This window comes from Rhinopithecus roxellana, chromosome 18 (genome assembly GCF_007565055.1).
Source record: "Rhinopithecus roxellana isolate Shanxi Qingling chromosome 18, ASM756505v1, whole genome shotgun sequence".
Taxonomy (NCBI): domain Eukaryota; kingdom Metazoa; phylum Chordata; class Mammalia; order Primates; family Cercopithecidae; genus Rhinopithecus; species Rhinopithecus roxellana.
Window position 1 is genome coordinate 44,184,028 of NC_044566.1, and position 21,897 is coordinate 44,205,924.

General features: G+C 36.6%; 2 protein-coding genes across 2 annotated transcripts in view; one reads left to right on the forward strand and one right to left on the reverse strand.

Moving 5' to 3' along the window:
- RB1 (RB transcriptional corepressor 1) overlaps positions 1-21,897 on the reverse strand; it is a 177,317-nt gene that overhangs the window by 44,315 nt on the left and 111,105 nt on the right. The gene's annotated exons all lie outside the window — the stretch shown is intronic.
- On the forward strand, positions 15,393-17,523 carry LPAR6 (lysophosphatidic acid receptor 6). The gene has a single exon (XM_010363857.2). It carries the CDS (start codon positions 16,239-16,241, stop codon positions 17,271-17,273), a length of 1,035 nt encoding a protein of 344 aa, XP_010362159.1. The 5' UTR covers positions 15,393-16,238; the 3' UTR covers positions 17,274-17,523.

Genomic DNA, 21,897 nt, shown 5'->3' on the forward strand with positions numbered 1-21,897 from the left:
CTATTTTTTGTTAGTTTGTTCTAACAGACTTGTTTCTGTAAAGAAATTTGTCATTTAACTATTCTGTAAATGTTATAACTCATATGATTCATATGATGGACTGATATTTTCTTTCCACTTTATGTTGTTCTTGCAACAAAATTATTTAGTCAAATCTATCTAGAGACACAATCCTTCTACTTTTTGACCTGGGCGGGTTCGCCCCTCCTTAGGCAACCTGGCCGTCCCCTGCTCCCGGGAGGTCACCATATTGATGCAGAACTGCACACAGCCCAGAACTCCTGGGTGCCAGCGATCCTCCCACCTCAGCCTACTAAGTAGCTGGGACTACAGGCATGTGTCACTGCACCTAGCAGTCCTTTCTAGTTTCTTATGTTGCCCCCTCGTATCTTTTCTACATCTAACTCTACAATATTTTCTGCAACATTCCTCTGAATCATTTCAAAGCACCGAACTTGGTTTGACTAAAACAACCCTTTTTTGCACTTACATTTCATAACATTACAATAATATGAAAAACCAGCAAATATAAATCTGGGAGTAAACAATGCTTAAACTTTTAATACATACAATTTCACTACTGGGAGCAAAAGAATTCAGGTATATCAGAGAATACTTTTCTAGCCACAAGCATTCAGCTTCCAGGAGCATCCTGAGAGACCAATCCTTTTCAACCTCTACTCCTCAGTAATAGGTAAAAGATACAAGTCAATAAATATTTACTTAAACTGAAGAGTACTTTGATTTCTGATAATAATCTATGCTGGAAGGTGTTAAATTTGCTATTCACAGAAAACCCTGTTCTAATTATCTGAAAGCAGCAGAGACATTTCCTGCTTTTGTATAAAACTTGGCACATTACTATGTACAAATGCAAACTTTTTAAATAAATAAAGATGAAGCTAAAAATGAAGGATGGCCATCATATGATTTTAATGTACAGAAGGATGAAAATGTCTAAAATCTCTTAATCTTAAATTTCTATCATAATGTTAGAATTTAGTGTTTTTAAAAGTCTATATAGCATTACACATTTAAAAACAAAGTTCTATGCTTGATATTTACCTAAGCTATTGACCAAGTTTCCTATTTTATGTCTGATATGGTTTGAATGTTTGTCCCTCCCAAATCTCATGTTGAAATGTGATCCCCAATGCTGGAGGTGAGGTTTGGTAGAAGGTGACTACATCATAGGGGTGGATCCCTCATGAAGTTTAGCACCATCCCCTTGGTGATAACTGAGCTCTCGCTCAGTTAGTTCACAAGAGATCTGCTTATTTAAAAAGGGTATGGGACCTCCTCCTTCCTCTTGCTCCTACTGCTACCATGTGACATGCCTGTTCCCCCTCCGACTTCTGCCATGAATATAAGCTCCCTAAGGACGCACCAGAAGCCGAAGAGATGCTGGTGCCATGCTTCCTGTACAGCCTGAAGAACCGTGAGCCAACTAAACCCTACTCTTTTCTTTATAAATTACTCAGTCTCAGGTATTTCTTTACAGCAATGCAAGAATGAACTAGCACAACATCAGTAAGAAAAAAAGGGGTGAAAGCTACCTATTACAATGAGAAAATTTGACTAGAAGTGAAGAAACTAGGATTCGAGTTCCAGCAATAATCAGCTATAGTTTTAGTTTCCTAAGTTGTACTTGAGTGACCGGAAGGAGAGCTAAACTATATTCCAAAGAAGATGAATGGCTAGTTGTAACAGGGGTAAGGTGGACTTTTATTATGAATTTCTAGGATCTAGTGCTAGCTCCAACATTAGAGGATATTAAGACTAATGCAATATGCAACGTGTTAACCACTAAGCAAACTAACTTAGAAATATATGTGGTTTTTATAAGCAAAGCTTATGTCTATTTGATTTAAATTGGCTGTACATTAGCAAAAGTGCTAAAAAAGGCATACCAAATGCATCACATGATCACTTCTTTATCTGACAGAGCACAGGCATTCTATCTGGTGAAGAAAACAAAATAAATCTTATTGTTCCATGTTTTCCCACAACATAACCTTTATTTCTATAAAGTTAACATATTATAGGTGATTTCATCTATAATAGTATCTTTTTGGAGTTTTACATTCAAAATTTGTTTTCATTTCATTTTATTCTGAAAACTCTTCATAAGGTCAAAAGGGCATGTTATATCCATCTTAAAGTCCAGGGCAGAGTTTGCCCAAGGTAAGGTCAAAATTTAGAAATCAAGGATTCTGGATCTCTAGGTCACAGTGATTTCTACTATCCCTTTATGCATGCACTCATTGAGTTGTATTCTTTCATTAGACAAACATGTATAAAGAACTGGGTTGGGTACTTCTTGTGAGGACCCAGCTTTTAGTTTTGACTTCATTGTTCTCCACCAATAATCGCTTTGTAATCCTAAGTAAGTCACAACTTCTCTGAATTTTAGTTTCTTGATCTGTAAAATTGAGACAATAATATATGCTCTTTCTATCATTCAAAATTCGTGTGGAGACTAAATTAGATAGAAAGTTGAGGGCTGAAAAGAATTCTATAGGTCTAATTTAATACTCTTCTTTTACAAATACACAACAGAGAAGCTAAATTATTTGCTCAAGGTTATGTTAATATTTTTTCCTTTAAGAGTTGAGGTCTCTCTATATTGTCCAGGCTAGACTGGAATTCCTGGGCTCAAGAAATCCTTCCACCTCTGCCTCCTGAGTAGGTGGGGCTCAGGAGATGCACATCAATTTTTAGTAACTGGGATTAGAATCCAGGTCACTTAACACCTAGTGAAACTGGTCCTTTCATTACACTTTGCAGCTTCTAGAGTAGGTGAAAAATTTTTGAAAGCTACAACCCACCCAGCCTTTCCCAACTAAGGTTTTATGACCAAATTCAGCCTTTATGCAACAAGGCATATATTGTATGTGAAGAATTAACATCCTCTAGGAATTCAGAGTAGGACTAGGTTACGTAGCATCCTTGAGAGAATGGAGAAAATAGTCAAATAGTTTTCTGTGTTTTGGGATGAGAAAGGCAGCATGACTATACTAATGGGACATTATTACCAGGAATGCCCAAGCCTTCAAGACCTGAAATTTAAAATTTTGTATTCAACTGTAAAGGCTAGCCTTCATTACACATCATCTCCTCAAGAAGCTCTTTACTAAATTTGTAGACTCTCATCTCTATGTGTTACTAATAGCTATTGTTATATCTTGTATTGCAATTATTTCTTTGTTTTGTATTATTATTTTTTTCTTTTTTTTTGAGACAGAGGCTTGCTCTGTCACCCAGGCTGGAGTGCAGTGGCATGATCTCTGTCACTGCAACCTCTGCCTCCCGGGTTCAAGCCATTCTCCTGCCTTAGCCTTCTGAGTAGCTGGGATTACAGGTGTCAGCCACCACATCTGGACGACTTTTTTGTATTTTTAGTAGAGACAGAGTTTCACTGTGTTGGCCAGGCTGGTTTTGAACTCCTGACCTCAAGAGGTCTGCTCGCTTTGGCCTCCCAAAGTGCTAGGATTACATGCATGAGCCACCACACATGGCCTTTTCATTCTTAATTGAATTGCACGAATACGTCTTAAAAGGCAAACTAAGTACTGTGGAAGTACAGAAAAGGAACTGATGAGACTAAGAAGACTCCATAGAAAAGATGTGATACAATTCTAAGAGCTGGAGATGAGGAAGCAGCAAGAGAGTTCGAAAAAAGATAAGGAAGAAGGGACAACTCAAGTGTATGCACAGATAAATATGCGACAACTCAAGTGTATGCACAGATAAATATGCTTATTCAAGTTTTAAATCTTATCACAATAACATTTTCACTCCTCTTGATTTCCTTTCCCTACTTGTCTGAACCTGCTTCAACCATCATTCCCATCAACTTTTACTTTGCTATAATCATCATTCATCACCTTTTAAATCTTTCCTCTTCTACTTCCATCCAACTCTATAAAAGTTGGTTCAACTCTTTGAACTTGGGTAGATGACTCACATTCTGGTAAAAAGTACCATAAAGTATTAAGTGTTTACAATAATGAAAGGAAGGTAAATCACTTCCAAATGATACCAATAGACTTAAGGTAATACTAGTCTAGAATTTAAAATTTTTCCTCCTTAGGCTAAAATATCTTTTTATAGAAAATAAATATATTCTGTCAACATAAATTACAAATGTTCATTTCTCAAATTGAAAAAGGTTTATTTGTGGCCGGGCGCAGTGGCTCAAGCCTGTAATCCCAGCACTTTGGGAGCCGAGACGGGTGGATCACGAGGTCAGGAGATCGAGACCATCCTGGCTAACACAGTGAAACCCCGTCTGTACTAAAAACATACAAAAAAACTAGCCGGGCGATGTGGCGGGTGCCTGTAGTCCCAGCTACTTGGGAGGCTGAGGCAGGAGAATGGCGTAAACTCGGGAGGCGGAGCTTGCAGTGAGCTGAGATCCAGCCACCGCACTCTAAGCCTGGGCGACACAGCGAGACTCGTCTCAAAAAAAAAAAAAAAAAAAGAAAAAGAAAAAGGTTTATTTGTTTCTACACCTAAATAGAAAATTTTATCATAATGAGCATTAAAAGAATCCCAAATGAGAAAACTGCTTTTTTCATTAGTATAAATTAGAGATGGAAGTCACATTTCACCATGGCAAACATGTGCTGCATGCAAAATGACTAAAGTAAGTTTAGAATAATTCTTTTTAAATTTTAAAATATCAGTGTTCCATATTTCTTTTTCTTTCTTTCTTCTTTTAAGAGACAGTGTCTCATTATGTTGCCTAGGCTGGAGTGCTGTGGCTATTCATAGGTGTCATCATAGAGCAATGAAGCCTCAAACTCCTGTGGCCTTAAGTGATCCTCTTGTCTCAGCCTCTAGAGTAGCTTCAACTACAGGTGTGTACCACTATGCCTGGCTCACACTTTCTTTTGAACTTAAATGAATTTATTTCTGTTTTAAGTCTCACATACTCTCTTATCTGATTTTTTTTTTTTTTTTTTTTTTTTTTTTTTTTTTTTTTTTTTTTTTTTTTTGGCATATCCCCTGTTCTCAATGTTATGTACAATTTCATTTATGGCCTTCAAAACTTTTAATGAGAGAATTCTTTAAAGTTTTAATCAATTCCTGTTTGATCAATTTTATAGTAAAAGAACATGGTGTCTTACTGTGGAAAAAAATAGATCTTTTAAAGAAGAATGCTATTGAAACATAAAGGGAAGCCTTTTACAAAATATTTAATCTTATACATGTTTCTTGGGCAACCTGGTTTCAAAAATCAGAAATCCTTAAACATAAAGAATGTAAGGTGACTCCTTGATCTATTATACCTAAGAGTGAAAAAACTCAGCCTGCGGGTTGCAGTGAGCCGAGATTGCACCACTGCACTCCAGCCTGGACGACAGAGTGAGACTCCATGTCAAAAAAACAAAAACGAAAACAGAACCAAAAACCCAACCCAGCAGCTTAAGCATTGAAAGTATTCAAAGAATCAGAATTAGATGTCATTAAATTTTAAAAACTGACGCATTACGCAATGAAATTCACTCTATTTCATTCTTTTTATTTATTTACTTATTTATTTGAGAACAGGCCTATCACTCAGGCTGGAGTAAAATGGTACAATCATAGCTCAATGCAGCCTCAATCTCCCGGACTCAAGTGATCCACCCACCTCAGCCTCCCTAGTAACCAGGACTACAGGTGCACACCACCACACTTGGCTAATTTTTTGAAACAGGGTGTCACTATGTTGCCTAGGCTGGTCTTGAAATCCTGGTCTCAAGTGATCCTCTCATCTCAGCCTCCCAAAGTGTTGGGATTATAGGTGTGAACCATAGCTCCCAGCCAAGATTCACTATATTTTGAATTGGTTGTATATGTAGGCTATATTCTTTCTTTTTAAGACAAGGTCTTGATCTGTCACCAGGCTGAAGTGCAGTGGTACGATCAAGGCTCACTGCAGTCTCAACCTCGTAGGCTCAAACAATCCTCCCACTTCAGCCTCCCAACCAGCTGGGACCACAGGTTCACATCACCACACCCATGTAATTTTTAAATTTTTTATAGAGACAGGATCTCCCTATGTTGCCAAAGCTGATACACTATATTTCAAATCAGTCTACATGGTCATTATGGCAACAGTCCTAAAAAAAGGCTTGTCTTCCCCATTTTTTAAAGTTATTATACTTTAAGTATTGGGATACATGCACAGAATGTGCAGGTTTGTTACATAGGTATACACGTGCCATGGTGGTTTGCTGCACCCATCAATCCATCATCTACATTAAGTATTTCTCCTAATGCTATCCCTCCTCTAACCCCCCACGCCAACAGACCCTGGTGTGTGATGTTCCCCTCCCTGTGTCCATGTGTTCTCATTGTTCAATTCCCACTTATGAGTGAGAACATGCAGTGCTTGGTTTTCTGTTCCTGTGTTAGTTTGCTGAGAATGATGGTTTCCAGCTTCATCCATGTCCCTGGACATGAACTCATCCTTTTTATGACTGCATAGTATTCCATAGTGTATATGTGCCACATTTTCTTTATCCAGTCTATCACTGATGGGCATTTGGGTGGGTTCCAAGTCTTTGCTATTGTAAATACTGCTGCAATAAACATACAAGTGTATGTGTCTTTATTGTAGAATGATTTATACTTTGGGTATATACCCAGTAATGGGATTGCTGAGTCAAATGTTATTTCGGTTCTAGATCCTTGAGGAATCACCACACTGTCTTCCACAATGGTTGAACTAATTTACACTCCCACCAACAGTGTAAAAGTATTCCTATTTCTCCACATCCTCTCCAGCATCTGTTGTTTCCTGATTTTTTAATGATTGCCATTCTAACTGCCAGGAGATGGTATCTCATTGTGGTTTTGATTTGCATTTCATTAATGACCACTGATGATGAGCTTTTGTTCATATGGTTATTGGCCACATAAATGTCTTCTTTTAAGAAGTGTCTGTTCATATCCTTCCCCGACTTTTTGATGGAGTTGTTTGCTTTTTTTTTTTCCTGTAAATTTGTTTAAGTTCCTTGTACATTCTGGACATTAGCCCTTTGTCAGATGAGTAGATGGCAAAAATTTTCTCCCATTCTGTAGGTTGCCTGTTCACTCTGAAGATAGTTTCTTTTGCTGTGCAGAAGCTCTTTAGTTTAATAAGATCCCATTTGTCAATTTTGGCTTTTGTTGCCATTGCTTTTGGTGTTTTAGTCATGAAGTCTTTGCTCATGCCTATGTCCTGAATGGTATTGCCTAGGTTTTCTTCTAGGGTTTTTATGGCTTTAGGTCTTACAGTTAAGTCTTTAATCCATCTTGAGTTAATTTTTGTATAAGGTGTAAGAAAGGGGTCCAGCTTCAGTTTTCTGCATATGGCTAGCCAGTTTTCCCAACACCATTTATTAAAGAGGGAATGCTTTGCCCAGTGCTTGTTTTTGTCAGGTTTGTCAAAGATCAGATGGTTGTAGATGTGTGGCATTATTTCTGAGGCCTCTCTTCTGTTCCATTGGTCAATATATCTGTTTTGGTACCAATACCATGCTGTTTTGGTTACTGTAGGCTTATAGTATAGTCTGAAGGCAGGTAGTGTGCTGCCTCCAGCTTTGTTCTTTTTGCTTAGGATTGTGTTGGCTATATGGGCTTTTTTTTTGTTCCATATGAAATTTAAAGTAGTTTTTTTCTAATTCTATAAAGAAAGTCAATGGTAGCTCGATAGGGATAGGATTGAATCTATAAATTACTTTGGGTGATATGGCCATTTTCACAAGATTGATTCTTCCTATCCACGAGCATGGAATGTTTTTCCATTTGTTTGTGTCCTCTCTTATTTCCTTGAGTAGTGAAGTTTGTAGTTCTCCTTGAAGATGTCCTTCACATCCCTTGTATGTCGTATGCCTAGGTATTTTATTCTCTTTGTAGCAATTGTGAATGGGAGTTCACTCATGACTTCGCTCTCTGTTTGTCTATTATTGTTGTACAGGAATACTTGTGATTTCTGCACATTGATTTTATATCCTGAGACTTTGCTGAAGCTGCTTATCAGCTTGAGATCTTGGGCTGAGACAATGGGGTTTTCTAAACAGACAATCATGTACTCTGTGAACAGAGACAATTTAACTTCTTCTCTTCCTATATGAATATGCTTTATTTCTTCCTCTTTTCTGACTGCCCTGAACAGAACTTCCAATACTATGCTGAATAGGAGTGGTGAGAGAGGACATCCTTGTGCCAGTTTTCAAAGGGAATGCTTCCAGCTTTTGTTGATTCAGTATGATATTGGCTGTGGGTCTGCCATAAATAGCTCGTATTATTTTGAGATATGTTCCATCAATATGAAGTTTATTGAGAGTTTTTAGCATGAAGGGTGTTGAATTTCATCGATGGCCTTTTCTGTATCTATTGAGATAATCATGTGGTTTTTTTTCATTGGTTCTGTTTATGTGATGGATTATGTTTATTGATTTGCTTTTGTCGAACCAGCTTTGCATCACAGGGATGAAGCCGACTTGTTTGTGGTGGATAAGCTTTTGATGTGCTGCTGGATTCAGTTTGCCAGTATTTTATTGAGGGTTTTCACACCAATATTCATCAGGGATATTGGCTGAAATTTTCTTTTTTTGTTGTGTCTCTGCCAGGTTATGGTATCAGGATGATGCTTGGCTTATAAAATGAGTTAAGGAGGATTCTCTCTTTTTCTATTGTTTGGAATAGTTTCAGAAGGAATGGTACCAGCTTCTCTTTGTATTTCTGGCAGAATTCGGCTGTGAATCCATCTGCTCCTGGGATTTTTTTGGTTGGTAGGCTATTAATTACTGTCTCAATTTCAGAACTTGTTATTGGTCTACTCAGGGATTCAACTTCTTCCTGGTTTACTCTTGGGAAGGTGTATGTGTCCAGGAATTTATCCATTTCTTCTAGATTTTCTAGATTATTGGCATAGAGATGTTTATAGTATTATCTGATGGTAGTTTGTATTTCTGTGGTATCAGTGGTAATATCCCCTTTAGCATTTTTTGATTGTGTCTATTTGATTCTTCTCTCTTTTCTTCTTTATTAGCCTTGCAGTAGTCTATTTTGTTAATCTTTTCAAAAAAATCAGCTCCTGGATTCATTTATTTTTTGAAGGGTTTTTTGTGTCTCTCTCTCCTCCAGTTCTGCTCTGACCTTAGTTATTTCTTGTCTTCTACTAGCTTTTGAATTAGTTTGCTCTTGCTTCTCTAGCTCTTTTAATTGTGATGTTAGGATGTCAATTTTACATCCTTTCTCTTTCTCCTGTGGGCATTTAGTGCTATAAACTTCCCTCTAAACTCTGCTTTAGCTGTGTCCCAGAGATTTGGGTATGTTGTGTCTTGATTCTCACTGGTTTTACAGAACTTCTTTGTTTCTACCTTAATTTCATTATTTTCCCAGTATTCATTCAGGAACAAGTTGTTCAGTTTCCATGCAGTTGTGCAGTTTTGAGTGAGTTTCATAATCCTGAGTTCTAATTTGATTGCACTGAGGTCTCAGAGACTGTGTTATGATTTCCATTGTTCTGCACTTGCTGAGGAGTGTTTTACTTGCAATCATGTGGTCAATTTTAGAATAAGCGTGATGTGGTGCTAAGAAGAATGTCTATTCTGTTGATTTGGGGTGGAGAGTTCTGTAGATGTCTATTAGGTCTGCTTGATCCAGAGCTGAGTTCAAGTCCTGAATATTCTTGTTAATTTTCTATCTCATTGATCTGTCAAATATTGACAGTGGGGTGTTGAAGTCTCCCACTATTATTGTGTGGGAGTCTAAGTCTCTTTGTAGGTCTCTAAGAACTTGCTTTATGAATCTGGGTGCTCCTGTATTGGGTGCATATATACTTAGGATAGTTAACTTTTCTTGTTGCGTTGATCCCTTTACCATTATATAATGTCCATCTTGTCTTTTTTGATCTTCATTGGTTTAAAGTCTGTTCTATCAGAGACTTGGATTGCAACCCCTGCTTTTTTTTTTTTTTTTTTTTTTTTTTGCTTTCCATTTGCTTGGTAAATCTTCCTCTGTCCCTTTATTTTGAGCACATGTCTTTGCATGTAAGATGAGTCTCCTGAATACAGCACACTGATGGGTCTTGACTCTTTATCCAACTTGCCAGTCGGTGTCTTTTAACTCTGGCACTTAGCCCGTTTACTTTTAGGTTGATTTTGTTATATGTAAATCTGATCCTGTCATTTTGATGCTAGCCAGTTAGTTTGCTCATTAGTTGATGCCCATTAGTTTCTTCATACTGTTGATGGTCTTTACAATTTGGTATGTTTTTGCAGCAGCTAGAACCAATTTTTCCTTTCCATATTTAGTGCTTCCTTCAGGAGCTCTTGTAAGGCAGGCCTAGTGGTGACAAAATCTCTCAGCATTTGCTTGTCTGTAAAGGACTGTATTTCTCCTTCACTTATGAAGCTTAGTTTGGCTGGATACAAAATTCTGGGTTGAAAATTCCTTTCTTTAAGAATGTTGAATATTGGCCCCCACTCTTTTCTGGCCTGTAGGGTTTCTGCAGAGAGATCTGCTGTTAGTCTGATGGGCTTCCCTTTGTAGGTAACCCAACCCTTCTCTCTAGCTGCTTTTAACATTTTTTCCTTCATTTCAACCTTGGTGAATCAACGATTATGTGTCTTGGGGTTGCTTTTCTCAAGGAGTATCTTTGCGGTGTTCTCTGTATTTCCTGAATTTGAATGTTGGCCTGTCTTGCTAGGTTGGGGAAGTTCTCTTGGATAATATCCTGAAGTGTTTTCCAACTTGGTTCCATTCTCCCTGTCACTTTCAGGTGCATCAATCAAACGTAGGTTTGGTCTTTTCACATAGTCCCCTATTTCTTAGAGGCTTTGTTTGTTCCTTTTCATTCTTTTTTCTCTAATCTTGTCTTCATGCTTTATTTCATTAAGTTGATCTTCAATCTCTGATATCCTTTCTTCCACTTGATCGATTTGGCTGTTGATACTTGTGTATGCTTCACAAAGTTCTTGTGCTGTGTTTTTCAGCTCCATCAGGTCATTCATGTTCTTCTCTAAACTGGTTATTTTAGGTAGCAATTCCTGTAACCTTTTTTCAAGGTTTTTAGCTCTCTTGCATTGGGTTAGAATATGCTCCTTTGGCTTAAAGGAGTTTGTTATTACCCACCTTCTGAAGCCCACTTCTGTCAATTCATCAAACTCATTCTCTGTCCAGTTTTGTTCCCTTGCTGGCAAGGAGTTGTGATTCTCTGGAAGAGAAAAGGCATTCTGGTTTTTGGAATTGTCAGCCTTTTTGTGCTGATTTTTCCTCATCTTCATGGATTTAACTACCTTTGGTCTTTGATGTTGGTGACCTTCAAATGGGGTTTCTGTGTGGATGTCTTTTTTGTTGATATTGATGCTATTCATTTCTGTTTGTTAGTTTTCCTTCTAACAGTCAGGTCCCTCTGCTGCAGGTCTGCTGGAATTTGCTGAAGGTCCACTCCAGACCCTGCTTGCCTGGGTATCACCATTGGAGGCTGCAGAACAGCAAAAATTGCTGCCTGTTCCTTCCTCTGGAGGTCACATCCCAGAGGGGCACCCACCAGATGCTAGCCAGAGCTCTCCTGTATGAGGTATCTGTTGACCCCTACTGGGAGGTGTCTCCCAGTCAGGAGGCATGGGGGTCAGTGACTCACTTGAGGAGGCAGTCTGTCCCTTAGCAGAGCTTGAGCACTATCCTGGGAGATCTGCTGCTCTCTTCAGAGCCAGTAGGCAGGAACATTTAAGTCTGCTGAAGCTGCACCCATAGCCACCCAATAGCACCCTTCCCTGAGGTGATCTGTCTGAGGGAGATGGGAGTTTTATCTGTAAGCCCCTGACTGGGGCTGCTGCCTTTTTTTCAGAGATGCCCTGCCCAGAGAGGAGGACTCCAGAGAAGCAGTTGGGCTACAGTCACTTTGGTGAGCTGCAGTGGTCTCTACCCAGTTCAAACTTCCTGGTGGCTTTGCTTACACTGTGAGGGGAAAACCACCTACTCAAGCCTCAGTAATGCCAGATGCCCCTCCTCCCACCAAGCTCCAGCATCCCAGGTGGACTTCAGACTGCTGTGCTGGCAGTGAGAGTTTCAAGCCAGTGGATCTTAGCTTGCTCTGTGGTGGTGGGATCCACTGAGCTAGACCACTTGGCTCCCCGGCTTCAGCCCCTTTTCCAGGCGAGTTAAAAGTTCTGTCTTGCTGGTGTTTCAGGTGCCACTGGGGTATGAAAAAAAAAAAATCCTGCAGCTAGCTCAGTGTCTGCCCAAACGGCTACCCAGTTTTGTGCTTGAAACCCAGGGCCCTGGTGGTGTAGGCACCCGAAGGAATCTCCTGGTCTGAGGGTTGTGAAGATCATGGAAAAAGTGTAGTGTCTGGGCCGGAATGCCCTGTTCCTCATGGCATATTCCGTCATGGCTTCCCTTGGCTAGGGGAGGAATTTCCCTGGCCCCTTGAACTTCCCTGGTGAGGCAATGCCCCACCCTGCTTTGGCTCGCCCTCCGTGGGCTTCATCCCCTCTCTAATGAGTCTCAATGAGATGAGCTGGGTACCTCAGTTGGAAATGGAGAAATCACCCACCTTCTGTGTTGATTTCACTGGGAACTGTTCCTGTCTTTACCATTTTAACAGACTCAAGCTGTTCCTGTCTTTACCATTTTAACATCTATCTGGCTCTATTTAATTTTCACTCCCCCCCAAAAAATCCATACAATAAATAAATTGATTCTCAGAGTTAACTTCCAGAAGTGTAGAGATCTCAATTAAAATAACAGTTTGCCTGAGTTTATCAAATACAAAAGTATCTATTAAATATAATTGATTCTACGGATTCATTACCTCCCTTTGCAAGTAGTTACTCTGTATTTTTCCAATTCTAACCTAAGAATTTTTCAGTTTCTAAATTCCCCTTTGGTTCCTTAATTAGAAGCCAAATTTAATATCTGGAAAAAATGCAGTATTCAATTATCTTCTTCCCATTGAAACAGTCCCTCTGCTACTGCTCTTCCTCAGTAGGAACAACTTGCAACAAAATTCAAGTTTATGATTCACTCATCAGCAAACATGTGAGAATCATCTACAAAGAACCAAGAATTGTGTTAAGAATTATACAAATATTTACTATGATACTGATAATAATGAAAAACCTAATTCAACAAATAGTAATCTATCCATTTTTAGGCCCCAATAACTCAAACACTTTGGGAGGCCGAAGTGGGTGGATGACTTGAGGTCAGGAGTTCAAGACCAGCCTGGCCACATGGTGAAACCCTATCTCTACTAAAAATACAAAAATTAGCTAGGTGTGGCAGCGGGCGCCTGTAATCCCAGCTACTAGGGAGACTGAGGTGGGAAAATCGCTGGAACCTAGGAGGCAGAGGTTGCAGTGAGACAAGATCGCAGCAGTACACTCCAGCCTGGGCGACAGAGTGAGAAAAAAAAAAGAAAAGAAAGAAAGAAAAACTATAGATGAATGATTTAAGTGAATAACAAGTCAAGTGAGTAATGACAATATGTAGGAGAATATTCCAAACAGAATTAATACCTTTTAATTCTTTGAATGAGAAAATGCCATATTCAAAATGAAAGTAAAAGTAGGACAAGATCAGCATATACAACTGCATATACTTCATCAATTAAAGATGACTAAAGAGGAGACTATCAATTTGAAAGAAGATTACTAAGATTTTACGTTTTTTTAAACATACTGAACCAAATTAAAAAAAAAAAGTAAGACATAAGTACTAACAGAAAATTTTTTCCAATGAGAATACAAGCTTATTAACTACTCCTTTTTTCATTAATGCTCACTCAGCTTCTACCAGTCTTCTAATAAGAACACACACATACCTTTTTTCTATACCAAATGTGATACAAAGATATTCAACCCTTCAAAATTTTAAGTATTGGTTATAAGTAATACTCATCTTTTTTTGTCATTTGACAATAGATGAATTTTCTAGTCCGGACAGTAGAAATAGATTATAGTTCATCAACAAATGACAAAAATTGCTGAGTGTGAAAGAATGGTGCAAAACAACACAAGATATTGCTGTAATAAGTTATGTTTAAGCTAGCTAAGTAATTTATGAGAAAAAATAAATTGTTCTTAAATTACTTAATACCCAAAAGGAAGAGTTTCAGCTTAAACTAGACCAAACTCAAAAACATAACAACAGTAAGGCATAACCAGATCTAGCCTTTTCTGAAAAAATATTTAAAACAAGAAAAACATGTGCTATAGAGGTTGTGATATCCTCAATCTTTGAGGAAATAACACCTACATTTAACTACCCTCACCTTACACACACTTTCTTCTGATTTTGGAGTTTTTAAAATGTAAGTATACTTTTTTTTTTTTTTTGGAGATAGTCTCGCTGTCACCCAGGCTAGAGTGCAGTGGCTTGATCTCGGTTCACTGCAACATGTGCCTCCTGGGTTCAAGCGATTCTCCTGCCTCAGCCTCCCGAGTAGCCTCCCGACTACAGGCACACACTACTGCACTAGGCTAATTTTGTATTTTTAGTAGAGATGGGGTTTCACCATGTTGACCAGGCTGCTCTTGAACTCCTGACCTCAGGTGATCCACCTGCTTTGGCCTTCCAAAGTGCTGGGATTACAGGTGTGAGCCACTGCGCCTGGCCCAAAATATGAGTATACTTTAAATATAAATATATAGAGAAACCATTCATAGAAACTTTTAAATGAAGACAAATCTGAAATATATTCCAATATACAGTTAATGTCATATTAAGGGGTTAAGGGAAGAGCTGGGAGGAAGAAGGAAGATAAGACTATGAACCTAAAATTTAGCCAAGTAGTAGGATTTTTATTCTCTAAACCTTATTTCAATCAATTTAAGGTTAAAAAAATTTTGTTTAAAAGGATGCAACTTCATTTTGTGCTTAAAAAGTAAGATTAACACCACACCAAAGATAAACATTCTTGAATTTGTTCTTTGGTGAAATGAGTAATTTAAAAATTTAAACAGCTCTAAAATATTAATTCAACTTCATAGGAAAGAGGAAAGAATGTTAGAAAATTGCTTATCAAAAAATAATGAGACCCAGGATAAGAGTTACTCATAATCATAACAATTAAATATTGAGGATTTTTCAGAAACCAAGAGTCAAATGCTTTTTATACCTTAAAGATTAAAGGCCCCTGTTTCATAGTCATTGAACAGTTCTTTGAAATGCTATGTAAAGATATCACTAACAATTGCAATTTATATATACACACCCATATACATTTTCTTTTCTAAAATGTCATATCTCAAACATGAAAACAATCGAATAACAGAACAGGATTAATAGTGATATTTTTTCTTTCAATTATTACTACTGAAACAAATCAAAACAACTGAGAGGTTGCCAGCACCCCAGAAGGCATTTCCACATAAAAAGAGTTAATGAGCAGACCACGCAGTTAAACAGCCAGTGACCATTTGCAAGCCTCCTAGGTATATTCCCAGCAGACACATTATCAGATTAAAGGAAGTGCAAACAAACTGGGCTGAAACTTTCTTTGTCAAAACCCAGCCTCTTCTTCCTGTGATGTCATATTACAAATCTAGCAAGCCTTTCTTTTTCACTTCAGAGAAAGCGACCTCAAGATACAGCTGGCAACTGAGGAAAAGGCCTCAATTCGGCAAGCGCTAACATGCTTGGGAATTTATTTTGGAACCTTTAAAAGACTCTTCTGCTTACCCACCATCTGGGATCCACTGCAGGAAAACAAACAAGGAAAACTTCATTTAAAAGAAGCAAGAAGTAAAATGGGACAAATTCGGAATGTTTAAGTCTCTGAAACTCTGCACTGAAAAGAAAATAAGATTGATAACTTAAACTTAACATTCTGAGGCATAAAGAAACATTAACTTTGGAGTATTCATCTTGTCGACTGAAATAGAAGTTTAGAAGACAAGTGGTTTCATTCTGGTCACAGATCACAGCTTTTCTTTAAATTCATAATCCTATGGGTTGGCCTCGTTGACTGTATTTTTTAAAGGTTGCTCGTCAGTTAACTGAGCCTTGGAATTCATGGATTTTCTAAAGACTAACAAATGAAAATATTTTCCTGTTGAAGAACTCAGCGGAAATTTTACAGCAACAAATTTCATGTTTCTTTTGGATATTTTTGAGAAAAATGAAATATTTATAAAACCATCCAAAGATCCAGATAATTTACAAATAAATTGGAGGTTATAATATGAATACCAAAGGAGACTGCAGCTGATGAAAGTGCTTCCAAACTGAAAATTGGACGTGCCTTTACGATGGTAAGCGTTAACAGCTCCCACTGCTTCTATAATGACTCCTTTAAGTACACTTTGTATGGGTGCATGTTCAGCACGGTGTTTGTGCTTGGGTTAATATCCAATTGTGTTGCCATATACATTTTCATCTGCGTCCTCAAAGTCCGAAATGAAACTACAACTTACATGATTAACTTGGCAATGTCAGACTTGCTTTTTGTTTTTACTTTACCCTTCAGGATTTTTTACTTCACAACACAAAATTGGCCATTTGGAGATTTACTTTGTAAGATTTCTGTGATGCTGTTTTATACCAACATGTACGGAAGCATTCTGTTCTTAACTTGTATTAGTGTAGATCGATTTCTGGCAATTGTCTACCCATTTAAGTCAAAGACTCTAAGAACCAAAAGAAATGCAAAGATTGTTTGCATTGGTGTGTGGCTAACTGTGATCGGAGGAAGTGCACCGGCGGTTTTGGTTCAGTCTACCCACTCTCAGGGTAACAATGCCTCAGAAGCCTGCTTTGAAAATTTCCCAGAAGCCACATGGAAAACATATCTCTCAAGGATTGTAATTTTCATCGAAATAGTGGGATTTTTTATTCCTCTAATTTTAAATGTAACTTGTTCTAGTATGGTGCTAAAAACTTTAAATAAACCTGTTACATTAAGTAGAAGCAAAATAAACAAAACTAAGGTTTTAAAAATGATTTTTGTACATTTGATCATATTCTGTTTCTGTTTTGTTCCTTACAATATCAATCTTATTTTATATTCTCTTGTGAGAACACAAACATTTGTTAATTGCTCAGTAGTGGCAGCAGTAAGGACAATGTACCCAATCACTCTCTGTATTGCTGTTTCAAACTGCTGTTTTGACCCTGTGGTTTACTACTTTACGTCGGACACAATTCAGAATTCAATAAAAATGAAAAACTGGTCTACCAGGAGAAGTGACTTCAGATTCTCTGAAGTTCATGGTGCAGAGAATTTTATTCAGCATAACCTACAGACCTTAAAACGTAAGATATTTGACAATGAATCTGCTGCCTGAAATAAAACCATTAGAACTCACTGGGACAGAACTTTCAAGTTCCTTCAACTGTGAAAAGTGTCTTCTTGGACAAACTATTTTTCCACCTCCAAAAGAAATTAACACATGGACATTTTAAAGTCTTTAGTATAAAGAAAATTTGTATTCAATGTGTTAAGCGTTAGCATGTATTTTATTTGTGTATACACTCTATCTGATTTTTCTGAGCCATTTTGATTTGTTCCTTCATTAAAAAAATCTCTTAAAGTTATTCAGTGTCTAAAAGTGACTGATTTAAATTATGTGGTGACAATCTGTAATGTCTTTGAATGATTTAATTTACTAAATTATTTTATACTAATTTATATAAGTTTAAGTATTTAATATTTTTATTCAACATACCATTTTTATTTTGAATTAAAATGACTAATCGTATTTGTTAAACTATGATTAACAAATGAGAAAGAAGAGTAATTTGAAATAATCAAATGTTTTGGGAGTATTTTAAAATATATATATAACTAAAAATGTAGTCTTCTGTAGAAATGGTGACATATTAACGTTGTTGTAAGATCTTGAGCAGTAACACACTGATAACATTTTGGGAGTTTGGTTTATGTAGGCAATTTGTAGAAAGCAGATGCTATCTATATGGTATGTTTGAAGTTACTATTTTGATTTTCTGTATATAATGCACCCAATTTCAAAATGATACATGCCACAAAAATTGAGAGGGAGAAAACTAATAAAATGTCATTTTGCTAAGTTTTTACTTAGCAAAAAAATAAAATACTACCATAGGTACATTTTAAAGGTGCACTTACATCACAGTCAAGAACTTACGTTTTAAGTATGTTAGGTCAGAGAAACACCAGAGATAGTGAAATATAGTACTTGGCATTTAGAAAGTAATATACAGTCACATGTTGCTTATGGTGCTTGCTTAGGTAATTATGTCATGCAAACCTCATAGTGTGTGCTTACACAACCCTAGAAGGTATACACTACTGTACACCTAGGTTTATATGGTATACCCTATTGCTTCTAGGCTACAAACCTATACAGCATGCTACTGTAAAGAATACTTTAGGCAACTGTAAAATAATGGTACTTGTGTATCTAAATATATCTCAACATAGAAATGGTACAGTAAAAATACAGTATGATAATCTTACGAGACAACCACCGTATATGTGGTCATTGACCAAAATGCTGTTATGTGATGCATGACTGTAAATATTTTCTTTTCCTTCACTATTCTGGCCATTTTAAACCAAATATTGGACAGTTCAAAACATTATTTCAAGTAGGCAAGATGTTATTGTACGTAAAAATGATTTATTAAGGACATAGTTCCTTTCATTATAAAGCAACAACTATAAGACCAAAAAACTAAAGAAAACTATATTTTCATTTCCCTAAACATAAAATGGGTATGGCTCTGAGGTATACTTTAGAAAAAAGTACCAAGTACACTAAAACTTTTTTATTATCCAACATATTCATTTTTTAAAAAAATTCAGGCCGGGCACAGTGGCTCACACCTGTAATCCTAGCACTTTGGGTGGCTGAGGCAGGTGGATCGTAAGGTCAAGAGATCAAGACCATCCTGGCCAACATGGTGAAACCCTGTCTCTACTAAAAATACAAAAATTAGCTGGGCGTGGTGGCACATGCCTGTAGTCCCAGCTATTCGGGAGGCTGAGGCAGGAGAATCGCTTGAACCCAGGAGTCAGAGGTTGCAGTGAGCCAAGATTTCACCACTGCACTCCAGCTGGGCAACAGAGCAAGACTCAATATCAAAAAAAAAAAAAAATTAAAAATAAAAAATCAAGCAGTTCTCCAAAGTTAACTAAAAAAGAAGGCCTTCTATTTAAGAAAAAGGACATGTAATTAAATTCAGCATCCAACCTATCTGATTTTTACTGTCTTAATCTTTCAAGTCCTGAATACAACTTGGACAAAAAATTCTTTTAAGACATAAATTTGATTTTTGCTGTTCTCTAGGTTTGAGCTGTAATGATTTCAGAAAAACCACAATCATTTGCTAGACAGGTAAACCCATTTTCAATAAAATAACAGTGGGGGGTTTTCTTTAGGGATCTATGTTTTCCTTTAGATAAACCTAAAGCAAAATACATCTTTAATGCCTTCAGCCCAGGAATTTCAGGCTACAGTGAGATATGATCACACCACTGTACTTCAGTATGGATGACAGAGCAAGACCCTATCTCAAAAAATAATAATAATAAAGAAAGAAAAGAAAAATGCTTAGAAAAAAACCCAAAAACTAGTGAAGATACTAACCATGGTCCTTTATATACCAAGAGAAGTATATACATAATATAAGTGTGTTTTCTTCCATTGACTTGAAATTCCTTTATTTGATATCACACTTCAGTAAATAAACATGCAGTCTTTCTTAAACATACTGAGTTGAAAAGCAACTACCAGTCTACCAATATGGGGCAAACGGGTGGAGAATTCTGTAACTTTGAGATTTCTCGGAACTCTCCTCAGTTTAAAGATCTCAACTTAAGGCAAGATCGCAAAGCATGAATATAACTTTAAAATACAAGTAAAACAGTCATTAAATAGTTGTTATTACTACGTTCATAAAGAAACTTTTTGGTGTCTCTTGTCAACAGGAAGATAAATGAATCAAAAGTTTTGTAAGATTCTTCATAAAGCAATACATAACAGATAACAAACATAGTTTTCTCATCTAGAACTTCAAATACTGGGTAAATCTTACCTATGGGAAAAAAGTGTACCAGAACAAAATTTATTTTCCTTTGTTAGTGTTGTACTTTGTGGTAAATCATATATTCTGAGGGTTTACTCTTCCCTTCCCCCTTTATTCAGAAAAACCTATATTAATATTAGAACTCTGATAATTTTACTTTTTATTACCTGAAAATGATAGCACTAAGCCCCCCTACAAAAACTGTGCCCACTGTTATTAACATTTTCATAAAACAGTAGATGATTTGACTAATCTTCCTTCCCACATTAACTCTCTTCAAAGGAACAGAGTAAGCTAAGAAAATTTTTCAGGTGTGGAAAAATGACTTTCCAGCATCCTAATAATTTCTGAACTTAGAAATCATCTTTTCTGAGAAAATATCAAGTACCTAGTTTTAAAAAAGCATAAAAATATGTGTATTTTTATTATGTGTATTATATATTTATATATAATATATTCACAGAAAATTAAACTGAACACACTACTTAAGGAGTTATCAACGAACCTTAATATTCTACGTTCAAAATGCTGAAAAGTAAATTGGAAATATAAATCCTAATTATAGATATTGGTATTTAAAGAAATTAGCCACTAAATCGAGAAATATAAAATAGAAAATGGAGCAAACTTCATATTCCCATCGGAGAAACATTTGGTTCATGAATGGTACATAGTTATCAAGAATCTGAAGCAATTGCTTTTTGGTCCTACAATTTTGGACACCTGATGAACCAAGTATTTTGTCTTTTGTCAATATATTAAGTTACTATTTCCAAGAAGAAGCTTTACTACTTTCCAGCACCTAAACTTTTTTAGTGCCTAAATGCCAATCCAACTCTGGATGTCACAAATGTTCTTAGTTGTGAATAAATTTTTGTGTAGAAACAATTTTATAAACAGTGCTTAGGCAGGGATGAAATCTTAAAGACTCCAAAAACAAACTTTTTGAAAAGCTTTTTGGGGCTTTCCTGAAAATTGAATTATCCATTTATAACATGGCTCCTAAGAAATAAATTACAAATTAAAAAGGGCTAATGAACAAACGTAAGAATGTAGAACATATTAATATCTAAACTGACCAGAGTATTTAATGATCAACAACATTACTTCTTTAGCAACATTTTCCAGATATCAACATGTACATACTCCTAAGATCTCTAATTCTCAAATTTCTATTTTCTCTCTTTATCATTTTTACTTAATGTCAGACAGTTTTATAAAAGTACAAAGAATGTCAATTAAACAAGGCAACAGACCAGATAATAAATGAATAGGAGATTAACATCAGGCAAACTTCTCTCTCTTTTTTATTACCTTAAAATGATAGCGTTAAGCCTCTCCCACCTTCCTGTCTTCCTGTCCCCAAAAGATTTACTATAATAACCTCTTAAAAGGGTACAAAATTACCTCTTTTATTGGAAAAGCAGTGTTAAAAACAGAATTCAAACAATAGAGCCCCAGAAGGGGTATAATTCAAAAATTTAATAATCAATTTTCTCAAAACTTGATTTACTCATAATAGATGTCAAGTGATTTTTAAAAATAAAAAAAGTTTAAGTAACTGTAAGAAACAATTATGTGTTGTATACTTACAGCAGAGTTACAGTTAATAGCCATGGGGTAAATGTGCTAAGTTCCATTATCATCCTATCAAAATGGCTTCTGGAACATTCACAACTTAGAACAGAAAGGGCCTGATGGTCATCTGATATAACTACACCTTAGGCTGAGGAAACTGAGGAACTATAAGACTAAGAGCCACAATGTCACATAACAAATTAAGGTAGAGCCAGGGTAAGAACTCCGTTTGTTTGTTTTTTGTTTGTTTTTAATAGAAAGATGAGGTCTTGCTATATTGCCCAGGCTGGACTTGATAGCTGGGCTCAAGCAATCTTCCCA